At 38.3% G+C, this 15,711-nt stretch overlaps 1 protein-coding gene across 1 annotated transcript in view; it reads left to right on the top strand.

Moving 5' to 3' along the window:
* PIK3C2A (phosphatidylinositol-4-phosphate 3-kinase catalytic subunit type 2 alpha) overlaps nucleotides 1-15,711 on the top strand; it is a 116,095-nt gene that overhangs the window by 24,239 nt on the left and 76,145 nt on the right. The window contains exon 2 of the mRNA XM_007083252.3: nucleotides 2,463-3,583. Within this exon, the coding sequence (XP_007083314.1) occupies nucleotides 2,516-3,583 (1,068 nt within the window). The 5' untranslated portion in view covers nucleotides 2,463-2,515. The remainder of the gene's footprint in view (nucleotides 1-2,462; nucleotides 3,584-15,711) is intronic.

The following is a 15,711-nucleotide window of genomic DNA, read 5'->3' as shown; positions in this document are numbered from 1 at the left end:
TGTTTGTTCTCTATATTTAAGAGTCTCTCTTGTTTTGTCTCCCCCCCTCTGTTTTTATATTATTTGTGCTTCCCTTCTCTGTGTTCATCTGTTCTGTGTCTTGAAGTCCTGATATGAGTGAAGTCATATGGTATTTGTCTTTCTCTAATTTTGCTTAGCCTAATACCCTCTAGTTCCATCCATGTAGTTGCAAATGGCAAGATTTCATTCTTTTTGATTGCCGAGTAATACTCCATTGTATATACCACATCTTCTTTATCCATTCATCTGTCGATAGACATTTGAGCTCTTTCTATACTTTGGCTATTGTCGATAGTGCTGCTATAAACATGGGAGTGCATGTGCCCCTTCGAAACAGCATACTTGTATCCCTTGGATAAATGCCTAGTAGTGCAGTTGCTGGGTTGTAGGGTAGTTCTATTTTTAATTTTTTGAGGAACTTCCATATTGTTTTCCAGAGTGACTGCACCAGTTTGCATTCCCACCAACGGTGCAAAAGAGATCTTCCTTCTCCGCATATTTGCCAACATCTCTTGTTGCCTGAGTTGTTCATGTTAGCCATTCTGACAGGTGTGAGGTGGTATTTCCTTGTAGTTTTGATTTGTATTTCCCTGATGATGACTAATGTTGAGCATTTTTGGTACTTTTTCATTTTAAAAGTAAACTAAGGCATGTGGAAAAGTTTGACTTGCCCAAGCACTTACAGCTTCATGAATCAAGCTGATGTGACTCCAGAACCCAGAATTAACTCCTGAATTACAATGATTAGAAGCAAGCAATGTGCCTTATTTTATACAGTAGGTAACTAACCCTTTAATTGGTCATCTTGCTTCATAGGGTAATTTTAATCTTAATTGCGCTTAAGTAGAAGATTAAATTTTTACAAGCTGATCATTGAGAAAGTTTAATAAACTATTTTTCTAGTTTATGAGTAAATATTTTAGCAATTTGAAAAAGGAGAAATTTTAGTGTTATAACTTTTTTAAATTAAACTCTGCCCAATGTAGGGCTTGAACTCACAACCCCGAGATCAAGAGTTGCATGCTCTACCAACTGAGCCAGTCAGGCACTCTAGTATTATAGCTAATGATTTAACTGCAGATAATCAGATAGATGCGTGGTCAAAACTATGTGGCTGGGGCATCTGGGTGGCACAGTCGGTTAAGCGTCCGACTTCAGCCAGGTCACGATCTTGCGGTCCGTGAGTTCGAGCCCCGCGTCAGGCTCTGGGCTGATGGCTCGGAGCCTGGAGCCTGTTTCCGATTCTGTGTCTCCCTCTCTCTCTGCCCCTCCCCCGTTCATGCTCTGTCTCTCTCTGTCCCAAAAATAAATAAAAAACGTTGAAAAAAAAATTTTTTTTAAAAAAACTATGTGGCAAATTCAGCCATAAATTTAACCTTTGAATGGAGTACTGCAGTTTCTTATAGCTTTAACACTTTCATTATGCTGATCTGTTATGTCAGTTGTTCTAGATTATAAACCCTTAATCAATTTTTCATATGATGCTTTTTAAAAAAATGTTTATTTTGAGAGAGTGAGAGTGCACATGCACGTGAGCAGGGTCGGGGCAGAGAGAGAGGGAGAGAGAGAATCCCAAGTAGGCTCCGTGCGTAGCGTGATGTGGGACTCGATCTCAAGAAACGTGAGATCATGACCTGAGCCAAAATCAAGAGTTGGTTGCTTAGCCAATTGAGCCACCCAGGAGCCCCTCATATGAGGTTTTGTTAGTAGTTCCTTGACTTTATTGACTAGGTATTAGGTACTTTTATTGCCAATTGGCTTATGAACAATTTAACAAATAGCCAAAGATTGAAACCATTTTGACTTGCTATTTGCATAACAGTAAACCATGTTGAAACTCATGAAAGTATGTGACTAGCAAGGCATTTTGTGCCAAGAATCCTGCCAAAGTGCCATTAGTTAACAGCAGCCATTGTGACACCTGAAGTGAAAGGTTCTTGAGTTCATCCACCATTCGAGCTTTCCTGTTAGGTCAGGAAATGAGGTAAAGTTATGTATGTCTAAGCATATCCCTTACCTCAGCAGTGTATAAGATAATTTATTTTTAAAGAGCAAAGAACATCTTATTTTTTTAAGTTTATTTATTTTGAGAGAGAGCAATTGGGAGTGGGAGAGGCGCAGAAAGAGGGGGAGACTGAGAATCCCAAGCAGCCTCTGCACTTCCAGCACAGAGCATGATGTGGGGCTCTACCTCACAACTGTGAGATCATAACCTGAGCTGAAATCAAGAGTCAGACGCTTAATTGACTAAGCCACTGAGGCGTCCCTGAGATATTTTAAAAATGTTCCTTCACTCAGATTTCCCACAACTGTTCATTTTATTTTATTTTATAGTTTATTTGTAAGTGGCTTTAAATTCTAAGTCATATGAGTGGGTTACAAACAAAATAAATTTGTGTTTAAAAAATCTAATTGAGTGTTATGTTTATTTTTGTGTATAGGTCTTGCTATTTTGGAAGCTACAAGAAAAAAATAGATTAGGGGAGGTTTGGTCATGGCTCAGATATCCAACAATAATGGATTTAAGCAATGTTCATCACATCTGGAACCAACAAGAACAAAAGAAGTGGACAAGGAAGAAGCATTACAGATGGAAGCAGAGGCTTTAGCAAAACTGCAAAAGGATAGAGGAGTGACTGATAATCAGAGAGCCTTTGAGTTATCAAGCAACACCAGACAAAAAGCACAAGTTTATAACAAACAGGATTATGATCTCATGGTGTTTCCTGAATCTGACACCCAAAAAAGAGCAGATATTGATGTAGAAAAGCTCACGCAAGCTGAACTTGAGAAACTATTGCTTGATGACAATTTCGAAACTAGGAGAACACCTGTCTTGCCAGTTACTCCTGTTCTGAGCCCTTCGTTTTCAGCACAGGTCTATCTTCGACCTACTATTCAGAGAGGACAGTGGCCACCTAGGTTATCAGGGCCTTCCACTTATACTTTACCTTCTATTTATCAGTCAACTTACAGCAGTAAACAGACTGTATTCCAAAATGGCTTCAGTCCAAGAATGCCTGCTTTTCCATCCACAGAACCTATATATTTAAGCTTTCCAGGACAGTCTCCATATTTTTCATATCCTTTGACACCTGCCACACCCTTTCATCCACAAGGAAGCTTACCTATCTATCATCCAGTAGTCAGTCCTGACATGGCAAAGCTGTTTGACAAAATAGCTAGTACATCAGAATTTTTAAAAAATGGAAAAGCGAGGACTGACTTGGAGATCAAACATTCAAAAGCTACAGTAAACAATTTACAGGTATCTCCAAAGTCTGAAGATATAAGTAAATTCGACTGGTTAGACTTGGATCCTCTAAGTAAACCTAAGGTGGACAATGTGGAGGTGGTAGACCACGAGGAAGAGAAAAATATTCCAGGTTTACTAGCAGAGGATCCTTGGGATGCTGTTCTTCTTGAAGAGAGATCACCAGCAAGTTGTCACCTTGAAAGAAAGGTGAATGGAAAATCTCTTTCTGGGGCAACGGTAACAAGAAGCCTGTCTTTAAATATTCGAACAACTCAGTTTACAAAAGTCCAGGGCCAAATATCTCAGGTATAGTCTTTTCTTACTAACTTCTCAAATGTAGTAATATAACACAGAATTCATGTTTGCGTACATAATTTATTAGGTAAAAGAAATCTTTTTCATTTTGAATTTTGTTTTCTTTATTCCTAAATGTGCTGTGAATTTTAGATTGTGTGGTAAAGGATGAAATGTGTTTAGGTCAGTTGAACAATTACTTGCTATTAATAGATTTTTTTCTAGGATTATAAATTAAACTCTAATCAAGGATCTGGCTGTCACTGATAGGCATTTAAGATAATTTTTATCTCTCATGTCTGCTCATTATATACAGTCCTACTTTCTCTTCATTATCTTTTATTTTTCAGGTTAAACCAGTAATTTTGGTTTTTAACCCCATTATGGAAAATTTTCCATATATTTTGTTTTTAACCATAAGTGAATGGAAGGAAAGGAAGTAAACCCCATAAAAGTCATTAAAGGACTCTCTCTCCACACCTATATTGATTAAAATAAAAATGTGGTATAGTTGCTGAGTTCATATTGTCTTACTCTCTGTAAAAACTAGTTAAGGGTAGCTGGAACAGGATGTCTTCCCTCAGATGAGAGGCAGCAGGATTTAGATTTTTCCTTTCCAAATACAGTATATCATTGCAGGTTTCTATTTTGCTCTTGTAATATCTGTGGGTCTTGGGAATGTTTAAGTTTCATTCTCCCTTTAATGCGAATTACATCATTCAGCTAATTAGATAAGCACTTAGTTACTCTTTAGGTGCTGGGAATCAACTAGCCTTTAGGGAAGGAGAAGCAAATTTTGCATGATTTTGAATGGGTGTATGTTGAATTGCGACTTTAAAAGCCATTTTGGAGAAAGAAGCAGGTAGTAAGAAGGCTTGGAAACACAGATGAGATTTTTGGATGACATTATCAGAAAAGAGAAAAATCTTAACTAATGCAATGTTTTATAAGTGGATTTTGACTACAGTTCACTAAGGATATGTTATTTTAAGCTTTTCAGTATTTACAAATTTAGTCACATAATCTCTTAATACTTTCAATTAAAAAATCACAAGTTAATTCCATATTTTAAATTGATATCCTAAATATAACGTCAAATTATTTTCTCTTAATATCTCTGTCATATTGTTGAGGGTTTTCTTTTTGTTTTTACAAAATAACAGTCATTGGGCACTTGGATGGCTCAGTCGGTTGAGCGTCTGACTTTAGCCCAGGTCATGATCTCATGCTTTGGGAGTTCGAGCCCCACATTGGGCTCTCTGCTGTCAATGCAGAGCCTGCCTCAGATCCTTTGTCCCTCTCTCTCTGTCCATCCCCTGCTTGTGTTCTCTCAAAAATAAGTAAAAATTAAAAAAAAAAAAAACCAAAATAACAGTCATTTCCTAAAGTATTTAAAAGGAGATGGAGAAACTAAGCCATGAGTCATCCACCAAAAAAAAAAACAAAAAACAAAAAAACAAAAAACAAAAAAGAAGATGGGGTGGGGAAAATATACCAAAAAGAACTGATAATTGTATATTTAGCATTCTGAGGCACTACTCAACTTTCCCATAGTGGCTGCACCATTTTACATCCCATCAGCAATGTGTGAGAGCTCTAGTTTCTCCATATCCTTGCCAACACTTGTTATTTTCCATTTTCTGGATTATCGCCATCCTGATGGATGTGAAACAGTATCACTATGGTTTTGATTTACATTTCCTGATGACTAATGATGATGAGTATCTTTTCATGTGCTTAATTGGCCATTTATCTTTTTTTGAGAAAATGTCTATTTAAGTCATTTGCTCGTTCTAAAAATCGGATTGTTCATAGCAGCTTTACTCATAATAGCTCCAAAGTAGAAACAACCCAAATACCTCATCAACTGATGAATGGGTAAACCAAAGTGGTATGTTCATACAGTGGAATATTACCCACAAAAAAGTGAAGTCCTGATATATGTTATAACATGGGTGAACTTTAAAAACATAAATGAGGGGCTCCTGGGTGGCTCGGTTGGTTACGCGTCCGACTTCAGCTCAGGTCATGATCTCACGGTCCGTGAGTTCGAGCCCCGCGTCGGGCTCTGGGCTGATGACTCGGAGCCTGGAGCCTGCTTCCGATTCTGTGTCTCCCTCTCTCTCTGCCCCTGCCCCATTCATGCTCTGTCTCTCTCTGTCTCAAAAATAAATAAAATAAAAACGTTAAAAAAAATTAAAAAAATAAATAAATAAAAACATAAATGAAAGAAGCCAGGCACAAAAGACCATGTTTTGTATGATTCATTTTATATATGTCCAGAAATGGCAAATCCATAGAGAAAGAAAGCAGATTAGTGTTTTCCAGGGGTCAGGGAAGGAAAGAATGGGAATGATTGTTTAATTGTTACTGGGGTTTTGGGGAGGATGATGAAAATGCTCTAGAATTAGACCATTTCAGTCTTCTTACCATAGTGGTGATGACCACACAGCATTGTGAATGTATTGAAAGCCAGTGAATTTTATGTTCTGTGAATTTTACCTTAATTAAAAATATATTAAAGGCACTAGTTCACCTGATCCATCCTGCTCAGGCCAGACCACTGCTGGATTCACATTTGAATCAGTGTTCCAATGGAGAGATCCCTCCCCAAACGTGGGTCTCCTTTTTATAGGCAAAGCATGACAGCATGAGGGGATGGTGTCTGACACTATGCAGTCTGGATTAGGGAAATCAGCTGTTTCAGGAGTTGTTTGGGAAGGGCAACTGCCTAGAACTTGGAAATCTCAGGAGCTATGGAAATTTGCAGTTTTTGCTATCAGAAAAAAGGCAGCACCTGGTCCTATAGGGAGCTAAGTGTAGGCTCAGTCCTCCCATTGGTAGAAGAGAGAGTCCCTGACTGTCCATACAACCCATCCAGGTCACTTTTAAATACTCCTGCTCCTTGCATCACACTTTTGTATGTATGTATTCACATCTCTACAATATGTGCATTGTGACCACAATACGTAGACTATCTTGAATTTGATCAAATATTTATAAATGACTGGTTTATTTCATATCTGTGTGTCTCAAATTCTAATTTTCTCAGCATCAAAAATTCATTTATCCACTGAGGGAAACATTATTCCAAGTGAGCTGAGATTACCATTTTAGGTGAATTGTGGTTATTATCTTAGATAAGTTGAGGTTTCTGGATCAACTGGAGTTATTTACTGTCCAGTGATCCTGGATCAGAACTCAGAACCTGAGAGCTGCATTCTTTTTATCTACGTGTAGATATTCAAACTGAACTTTTTTTTCTTTTCTTTTAATGGTCACTGAGACAGTAGAGAGTTCCTAAGAATCCTATGAGGACAGAGCAACCGATACCTATTTTACAATTGAGGAAATGTAAAGAAATTTAGGAATTCTTAATTTTTTCATATAATAATGGTATTGTAAGTTAAATGAGCTCTTATATTTTAGAGATGTATACTGAAGAATTTGTAAATGAAATGTAATAAATTATAGTTTTAATAGAAGGAAGAGCTGGGGATAGGGTGCTTCTAGATGCAACAAGATTGGCTATATATATGTTGATAATTATTGAAGCTGTGATGGATACATGGGTGTTCATTATATTATTTTTTCTACTTTTGTATGTCTGAAAATTTCCACAATACATTAGAGGTTAGGAAGAAGACCACAGAACTATTTGTAAGAAGAAAAGCTGATGTTCAGACCCATGATGTGACTCTAAAATCACTTCCCCCACTCCATCCCTTTAGTGATAGAACATGCTATTTTGGAAGTAATAAGTTCCCTATCAAACATGGGTTAAATAATTGGCTTCCCGAACTTAGTTGTATGTCACTGTGCCCTGAAGAGGAGTTTAGGCTTCTTCAGTCCTGATACTGTGTGTTTGGGGGTGGGAATAAGTGGTGATATTTTGGAATTTGAGAGAAAAGATGACTTAAAAACATTTTTTTTTCCTTCTTTAAGTGATTTTGATGCAGCTAACCTGCTCCCTTGGACTAGCATTTGGAACCTTTTGACTAGATGACTTTAAAGTTAGTTTCTCTGTATTTCAGAAGCCTGTGAAATTGGGTAGGTGACAAGACAAATAGCAAAACAAAAATTAAGTACCCTGGAAACCATTTCTTCACAACTTAAGTTGCTTTTGCTACAAAATCCTGCTTCCTTTTCTTTCCTTTTTTCCGTCTTTAGACTGGTCACTTACAGTTCAACTGATATTTTCTCCACCCTTTCCTTTGGTGAGGACAGGGCTGTGATACCCACATGCCTTTCTTTCATTGCTCCCTGCATACATCTTTTCCTCCTTATTTTTAATATTTGTCATAGTACCACCTGCTGTTAAGACATCTAATGCCATTCTATTTTGTAGAACTGCTTTACGCATATGGGTCATTTCAACATTTAATGTAATGCTATTTTCAGAGTCATTTAAGGCCTTATTTGTGTATTTATCAAGGGCCTTCTTGTGCTGTATGACATTTTGAGCTTGAGTGTTGATCAGTAATGGCCTCAGTAGTTTTCATTAAACTAATATTTGCATAGCCAGCCTTTCTTTGTCTTCTTTCTATAAAACTACTGTATGGAAACCAACTATCGGTGTTACCTATTGCTAGATCTGGATGGTGGAATAGACTAGTTCTAGTCATATTCAAACATAATAGCATAGTCTGGTCCAGGTATGACAGATGTCAGATTTAGGGTTTGACAGGTTTTGAGAACAGTGTCAGGGGAGTAAAAGTATAGCTTGATATTTAGTCATCCCCTGTCATCCATTGATGACCTTTAGTTTCTGAAATTCTTTGAACCTGATGAGAGGTTGTCACAGTCAATGGCTTTCCCATCAGAAGTTTAGATGCTTCTACTGGTAGTGCAGTAGCTGCTACTGCTCCTAAAGGCAAGGTGGCCATCCTTGGGCTACATTGTCAATGGATTTGGAAAAATATCCTGCAGGTTTCAATTAATGCCCTAGTTTTCATGTTAGGGGCTAAGGCGTGGCTTCTTTTTTCAGCAAGGAATAGGGTAAATAAATGGCTTTTCTAAGTTTGGTAGAGGTAGAGCTAGCAGAGGGTAGTTTAATTTTTAGTTGTTGAAAGATCCCCTGTTGTTCTTTATCCCATTTTGAAGGCTCTTTATCTGGTCCTCTAGTGGCTTCATATAGAAATTTGGCTAGGACTCCAAGCTCTGGGATCTGTAGGTGGCAAAATCTAGGCATTCCTGTAAAGGTTTGGAGTTGGTTTTATGTGACAGGAGGTTCCAATTCTGTTATAGCTCTTTTTCTCTCAATTGGCAGGGAATGCTATCCAGTAGTTAATTCATATCCCATATTTCTGTTTAGAAGTTTGAGCCTTTTTAGACTGTTCTTGGTATCCTGTCTCTCTAAGAAAGTTTAGTACAACAATAGAATTATTGTCTGAGACCTCTTTCATGGAGCTTCATATTAAAATATCATCCACATATTGTACTGTTATTCCCTGAGGCAGTATAAGGTCTCTAAACTCTCTGCTGAGTGTATTGCCAGACAAATGGGGACTCTTCTCTAAATCCCTGTGGTAGGACTGTCCATGTAAGCTGGCATGCTTGATGTTCTCCTACTGGAGTCCATTCAAAGGTCAGTAGAGGCTGGACCTCTTCACTTAAGGGGATACAAAAGGAGAAATGCTTTAAATCAAGCACTGTAAGCCATACACCTTTCTGTATTGCCCGAAGTTTGAGTCATTACAGTATAAGGGTTTGTCACTCTAGGGTGAATAAGGACTATAGCTTCATTTATTACTCTGAGGTCTTGTACCATTCTGTACTGGCCACTAGGTTTCTATTTAAAAAAACAAACAAACATTTTTTTAAATGTTTGTTTATTTTGAGAGGGTGTGGGGGTGGGAGGAGCAGAGAGCAAGAGAGAATCCCAAGCAGGCTCCATACTGTCAGCACAGAGCCTGACGCAAGACTCCATCTCACAAACCATGAGATCATGATCTAGCCAAAATCAAGAGTTGGACATTTAACCAACTGAGCAACCCAGGTGCCCCTTAAACATTTTATTTTTAAATTTTTTTAATGTTTTTTTATTTTTGACAGAGAGAGAGAGAGACAGAGCATGAGCAGGGGAGGGGCAGAGAGAGAGGGAGACACAGAATCCGAAGCAGGCTCCAGGCTCTGAGCTGTCAGCACAGAGCCCGACGCGGGGCTCGAACTCACAGACCGTGAGATCGCGACCTGAGCCGAAGTCAGATACTCAACCGACTAAGCCACCCAGGCGCCCCTAAACATTTTATTTTTAATCTCTGCACCCAACGTGGCACTCAAATTTACAACCCTAAAATTAAGAGTTGTGTGCTCCACCAACTGGGCCAGCCAGGCACCCCTCTCCATTAGGCTTAACAGGCAAAATGGGAGTATTATAAGGGGACTGGCAAGGTTTAAGAATTTCATTTGTAAGAAATTTATCTATGAGTGGTTAGAATCCAGCCCTGACTTCTGTCTTAAGAGGATATTGTTTTCTGTGTGCAATAATAGCAAGATCCTTTAGAGCTGTTTTGATGGGATGGACTATTGCCTTCCCTGGGATATCATAATTCCAAATTTGGGGATCTACATGTTCCCAAATGTTAGGGGGAATTCCAGGTGGATGTCCAGTTTTTCTTCAGCCCTTAGAGAGGAGACCATCCTCCTGTCTAGTTAGTTTGAACTGGCTTCCCAACTTAAACATGAGGTCCCTTCCCAGTAGGGGAGTGGGACAGGAAGGGAGAACCAGAAAAGAATGGGTTATTACTTGGTCTCTATGTTTACAAGTTACAAGAAAAGTTTGTAAGCATGATTTAGGTTCTCCTCCTTCTATTCTAGTAATTTTAGAAAGACAGGTCGGACTGGAGTGCTAAATAAGGGCAGAGTGAGTGGCTCCTGTATCAATAAGAAAATCAATGAATTTAACTTACTCCCACATCCAGGGTAACATGGAGCTCAGCCATCATTATGTTCAGGGGAGCCAGACCAATCTCAGGGCCCTGTCATGCTCTCTTCAGGTTGTTCCACTGGGTTGAAGTTTGAGGACCTAGGGCCATTTTTGCCAATTTATGGTGAATGTCTGGTGCTGACTGGCTTATAAAATGCCTATTTAGGATAACCAGCCTTTCTGGTGTGGCTGAGTCTAAATTTATATATTTACCAATTTATTCTATTAAAAACCCCAAAAATAAGGCTGGATTTTCATCATTTGCCTGGGTTACTTCCTTAATTTTATCAAAATTGACAGGTTTAGAAAATCCTCTTTTCATTCCCTCCAGTAAACACATGACCATATGGTCTCATCTTCCCCTGCCAGGTCTGTCCTTTTGGTAGTTCCAGTGAGGCTCGGCATTAGGAACAGTGAGTGTCTCCTCCTACTAGATAATGATTTCTATCCCTGGTCACCCAGCTTATCTGCAAATTCTTGTGTCCTAGCCCAAATTTAGGCCTTTTCTTGGTCGTGGTGAATAATTTTTTTAATGTGGTAGCAAGTGCTGAAAGTTGAAATACAGAATAGCTTTACTTTAACTGTATAGAAAGGTTAAAATTAAGCAAATCCTGTTTATATTTTTCAGTGTAAATTGAGAAATTCAATTTAGTAACTTAATTTTAACATCCATTGTTTCAGGTGTGCCTGGGTGGCTGTCAGTTAAGCGTCCAACTCTTGATTTCTGCTCAGGTCATGATCTCACGGTTCATGGATTTGAGCCCCCTATTGGGTTGTGCACTAACAGTGCAGAGCCTGCTTTGGATTCTCATTCTCTCTCTCTCTCTCTCTCTCTCTCTCTCTCTCTCTCTCTCTCTCTCTCTCTTCCTCTCTCTTCCTCCCCTGCTTGTTCTCTCTTTCTCTCCCAAAATAAGTAAATAAACTTAAAAAAATAAAAAAAGTCCATTGTCCCAGAAAGTAGAACCTAGGACCAACTAGAAAGAAAATTAAAAGGGGTGCCTGGATGGCTTAGTTGGTTAAGTGTCTGACTTCAGCTCAGGTAATGATTTCACGGTCTGTGAGTTCGAGCCCCTCGTCGGGCTCTGTGCTGACAGCTCGGAGCCTGGAGCCTGCTTCAGATTCTGTGTCTCCCTCTCTCTGACGCCCCGTTCATGCTCTGTCTTTCTCTGTCTCAAAAATAAATAAACGTTAAAAAAAATTGTTTTTTAAAAAGAAAGAAAATTAAAGGAGGCTGGTTTTATAGTTAAATATTGACAATAGAGCTTACAGATAGCCATTTAATAATGATGGTTCCTCTCAGGTTCTCAGTTCAGTGCACTATTATCTGAAGTCTTCAATCAGAGGTTTGGTGTGCACTTATTACAAATGCTATAAAATAATTTTTATATTCAAAGGAAAGTTCTAAGCCCGTGTATTAACACTAAGATTTCATCATTTTGTTTGTGTCCATGAAGATAAAGTTTGGTTTGATTTAAGCCAAAAGGAGCAGGTAAACAGCGCAGTAATAATAGACTGACTTTGGAAGTCTGTGGCACAAACAGGCATGGAGCTTTTAATCTTTCACACACCATTTTATTTAAAAACTTTTCTCTAAGATTCATATCTTTTATTTGGAGTTCAAACAGTGCCTGTTCTTTATAATTACTTTACATGCTCAAGTATTCATTTCCTGTAAGAATTTTATGCTTTGTGGTAAAAACTCAGAAGGGTGTTTTTCTTCTTACTCAGCAAGCTTACTTCCTGTTTCCTTCTAGTGTCTTTTGTTAATAATAATCTAAATACTTTAGTTCAAATTTTTTGTGACCAGTACCAGGAAAAGGCAGCATGGTATTTAAAACTGTTTTATGACAACTTTACTTAATCAGACTAATAACTATAAATTTAGCTACTTTGAACAGATTGCAGAGGTTTTAGTCAAATTATTTTCATGGAACTTGTTTTGCAAAGTTCTGTGGATATTGTGGATATTGGCTCTTTTTAAAAGTTAATTGTATTAACATTATAAACATACATATCTTCATTGGCAGAATGTCTATCATTAATTTTAAAGAAGAGGGAAACTTGATGGGGCATCTGAGTGGCTCAGTCGGTCAAGTGTCCGACTTGGCTCAGGTCATGATCTCGTGGTTCATGAATTTGAGCCCTGCGTCTGGCTCTGTGCTGATAGCCTGGAGCCTGGAGCCCGCTTTGGATTCTGTCTCCCTCTCTCTCTGACCTTCCCTTGCTTGTGCTCTGTTTCTCTCTCTCTTTCAAATAGAAATAAACATCAAAAAAAGTTTTTTAAATGAGGGAAACTTGAACAAGATGTGATTTTTCATTGTCTAGCTGAAGGTAATACAATATTTGAATAGCTTACTGAAGACTCTGTAAAATTTTGTAAAAATTCAAATAAGAAAGTGATTAACTTTGTTCTGAATAGTAACTGACATATATATGTGGGTGGGTGTGTGTGTGTGTGGGTGTGGGTATACACACACCCACACACACACACACCCACCCACCCACCCACATATATCTTTAATGGTAAAGTACATTTATTGGAAATTTGTGCGTTCAGTCTAATTTCTGGGACAATAAAGCATGAACCTTGCATTTGTGTAGGCGTAAAGCTTTCCTATATTTTTATAACTGCTTTACAAAGTATGCACTGACAGTTTTGTGAATTATTTCAAACCTCCATCACTTTCCTTAATCCACCCATTCTACCTCCTCTGGTAGATGACCTCACTAACTTTTTTTGTTTTTTTTTTTTTAAATACTGAGGTCAAGATCATTTTTAAATTCTTTTTAAGTTTTTTTTTTTTTTTAAGTTTGTTTATTTATTTTGGGGGCGGGTAGAGAACCAGTGGGGTAGGGGCAGAGGGAGAGCATGACAGAAGATCCGAAACAGACTTTGTGTTGACAGCAGAGAACCTGATGTGGAGCTTGAACTCGTGAACCATGAGATCATGACCTGAGCTGAAGTCAAATGCTTAATGAACTGAGCCACCCAGGGGCTCCTAAAGTTTGTATGTATGTATGTATGTATGTATGTATGTATTTATTTATTTATTTTGAGAGAGAGAGTTCACACATGTGCGAATGGGGGAGGGGCAGGGAGGGAGGGAGAGAGAGGATCCTAAGTGGTCCCAATGATGTCAGCATGGATCCCGATGCAGGGCTCGAACCCATGAACCATGAAACCTGAGTTGAAACCAAGAGTCCGACGCTTAACCAACTGAGCCACCCAGGTGCCCCAAGACCTTTCTTTGTATGGACTTGCCAACCTCAGATTTGCCTCTTCTTTCTGGTTTGGATGTAAGAGATATTCCTTCCATTTTCCAAAACTTAACTCTTTCCCCTTTTCTTGTTCCTGTCTCCCCAGAGTATTTTCTACCATTACTCTTTAAAGAAGAATTTGTACTTACTGCCTTTCCAGTCTGTCACCATCTTCTCTTATTTTTATCATATTGCAGAAACTTGTTTCTGGTAAAATGAATACTAATTGCCAATCTAGTGACCATATTCACTATCCAGCCATCAAACATTAATCTGGGTTTGTCTGTCAGGGTCTTTCTGGATGAGATTAACATTTGAATCAGTACACTGAGTGCTCTCCCTCATGTGGGTGGACCTCATCCAACCAGTTGAAGGCCTGAAGAGAGAGAGCAAAGTGGCTGACCCTACAGCAAATAAGGGGAAATTTGGCCAGCCTGACTGCCTTTGAGCTAGATAGAACGTGTGTTTTTTCCTGTCTTTGGACTCCCCACTGAAACATCAACTCTTCCCGGATCTTGATTCTGCTGGATTGAGATGGGAACTATACCATTGTCTCTGGGGTCTCTAATTTGCCAACTGCAGAACTTGAGACGTCAGCCTCTATAATCACAGGAGCCAATATCTTACAGTAAATCTCTTTATTTATGTGTACATATGGGATATTGCACTCTTGTTCATCTTGATGGATACCTACAGCCATTAGCAGAGAGAAATTTCCCTGTAGAAAATAGCAGCAATTGGGTGATCCTCATCAAGTATATGTCTTTAGGTCTGGAATAGAGTATTTCTAGGGGTGCCTGGGTGGCTCAATTGGTTAAGCCTCCAACTCAACTTCAGTTCAGGTCATGATCTCGTGTTTCGTGAGTTTGAGCCCTGTGTCCAGCTCTGCACTGAGAGTGCAGAGCCTGCTTGGGATTCTTTCTGTCTCTCCTCTCTTTTTGCTCCTCCCCTGCACACACATGGACACTTGTGCTCTCTCAAAATAAATAAACTTAAAAAATATATATATTTCTGGATGGTGACCAAACAACTACATGGATTTACAAACCCAAAATATTTACTAGAAAACTCATTATTTTCTCCTGGACAGACCTCTTCTTTTGTTGTTCTGTATATCAGATAATGGCATTAGCAGTCTTTTCTTATTTTTCTCTTCATTCATTGAAAACTATTTGAGGATACGATGTATGTGTTACAAATTAATCATTCACAGACCTAATCCTTAAAGAACTTGGGTTAGAAGGAAGAGACAAGATGTGTGTGCATATAACTGTAGTACAAAATAGAAAGCCTTGAATGCTACATAATAGTTTGTGTAAAATCAATGGAGAAAAGAGATGATTTGATGCCTAGGTTGTTTGGAGTGTGAGGGAGGGATTTGGGGTAAGAGTTGAAGGAATCGGTGTAATATTAAAATTTTTTTTTTCTTTTTTTTTGTTTCAAAAAAATGGAGAAAAACAAAACATCTAATGTTAATGTGTGAGATGACACATTGGCAGCTCAACTGTTTTTTACTTTGTAAAGCCAAAGTAAAAACAGAACATTTTGAGTTAACTTTTCAGGTGTTGTTATTATCTTGATGTGGGACTGTAGTTAGTTATATAGTCTATTTCTATACTGTCAGTTGAAACCTGTAATAACCTTGAAAGGAAGGGCCTAATTCATGAAAGGCACTAAAAAATACAATTTTTTGGTTAAAAAAAGTCTATAAATGCCCCTAAGATTCAAAATTTGGTAATAAGTAAAACATAAAAAAAAAAAAAAAGAAAAAGAAAGAAAGAAAGAAAGAAAGAAAGAATTATTGGGTCAAGCAAAAATACAGGTTTTCTGTAGCATTGCTCCTGCAGAGGTCATAATGTTGTTTTTCTTGTGTTTCCCTCCCTCCCTCCCTCTCTCCCTTTCAAAATTTTATTTAAATTCTAGTTAGGGGTGCCTGGGTGGCTCACTCAGTTAA

The sequence above is a fragment of the Panthera tigris genome, chromosome D1 (assembly GCF_018350195.1).
Source record: "Panthera tigris isolate Pti1 chromosome D1, P.tigris_Pti1_mat1.1, whole genome shotgun sequence".
Lineage (NCBI taxonomy): Eukaryota > Metazoa > Chordata > Mammalia > Carnivora > Felidae > Panthera > Panthera tigris.
Note: the sequence above shows the minus strand (reverse complement) of the source record. Positions and strands in the feature narration are given on the sequence as shown.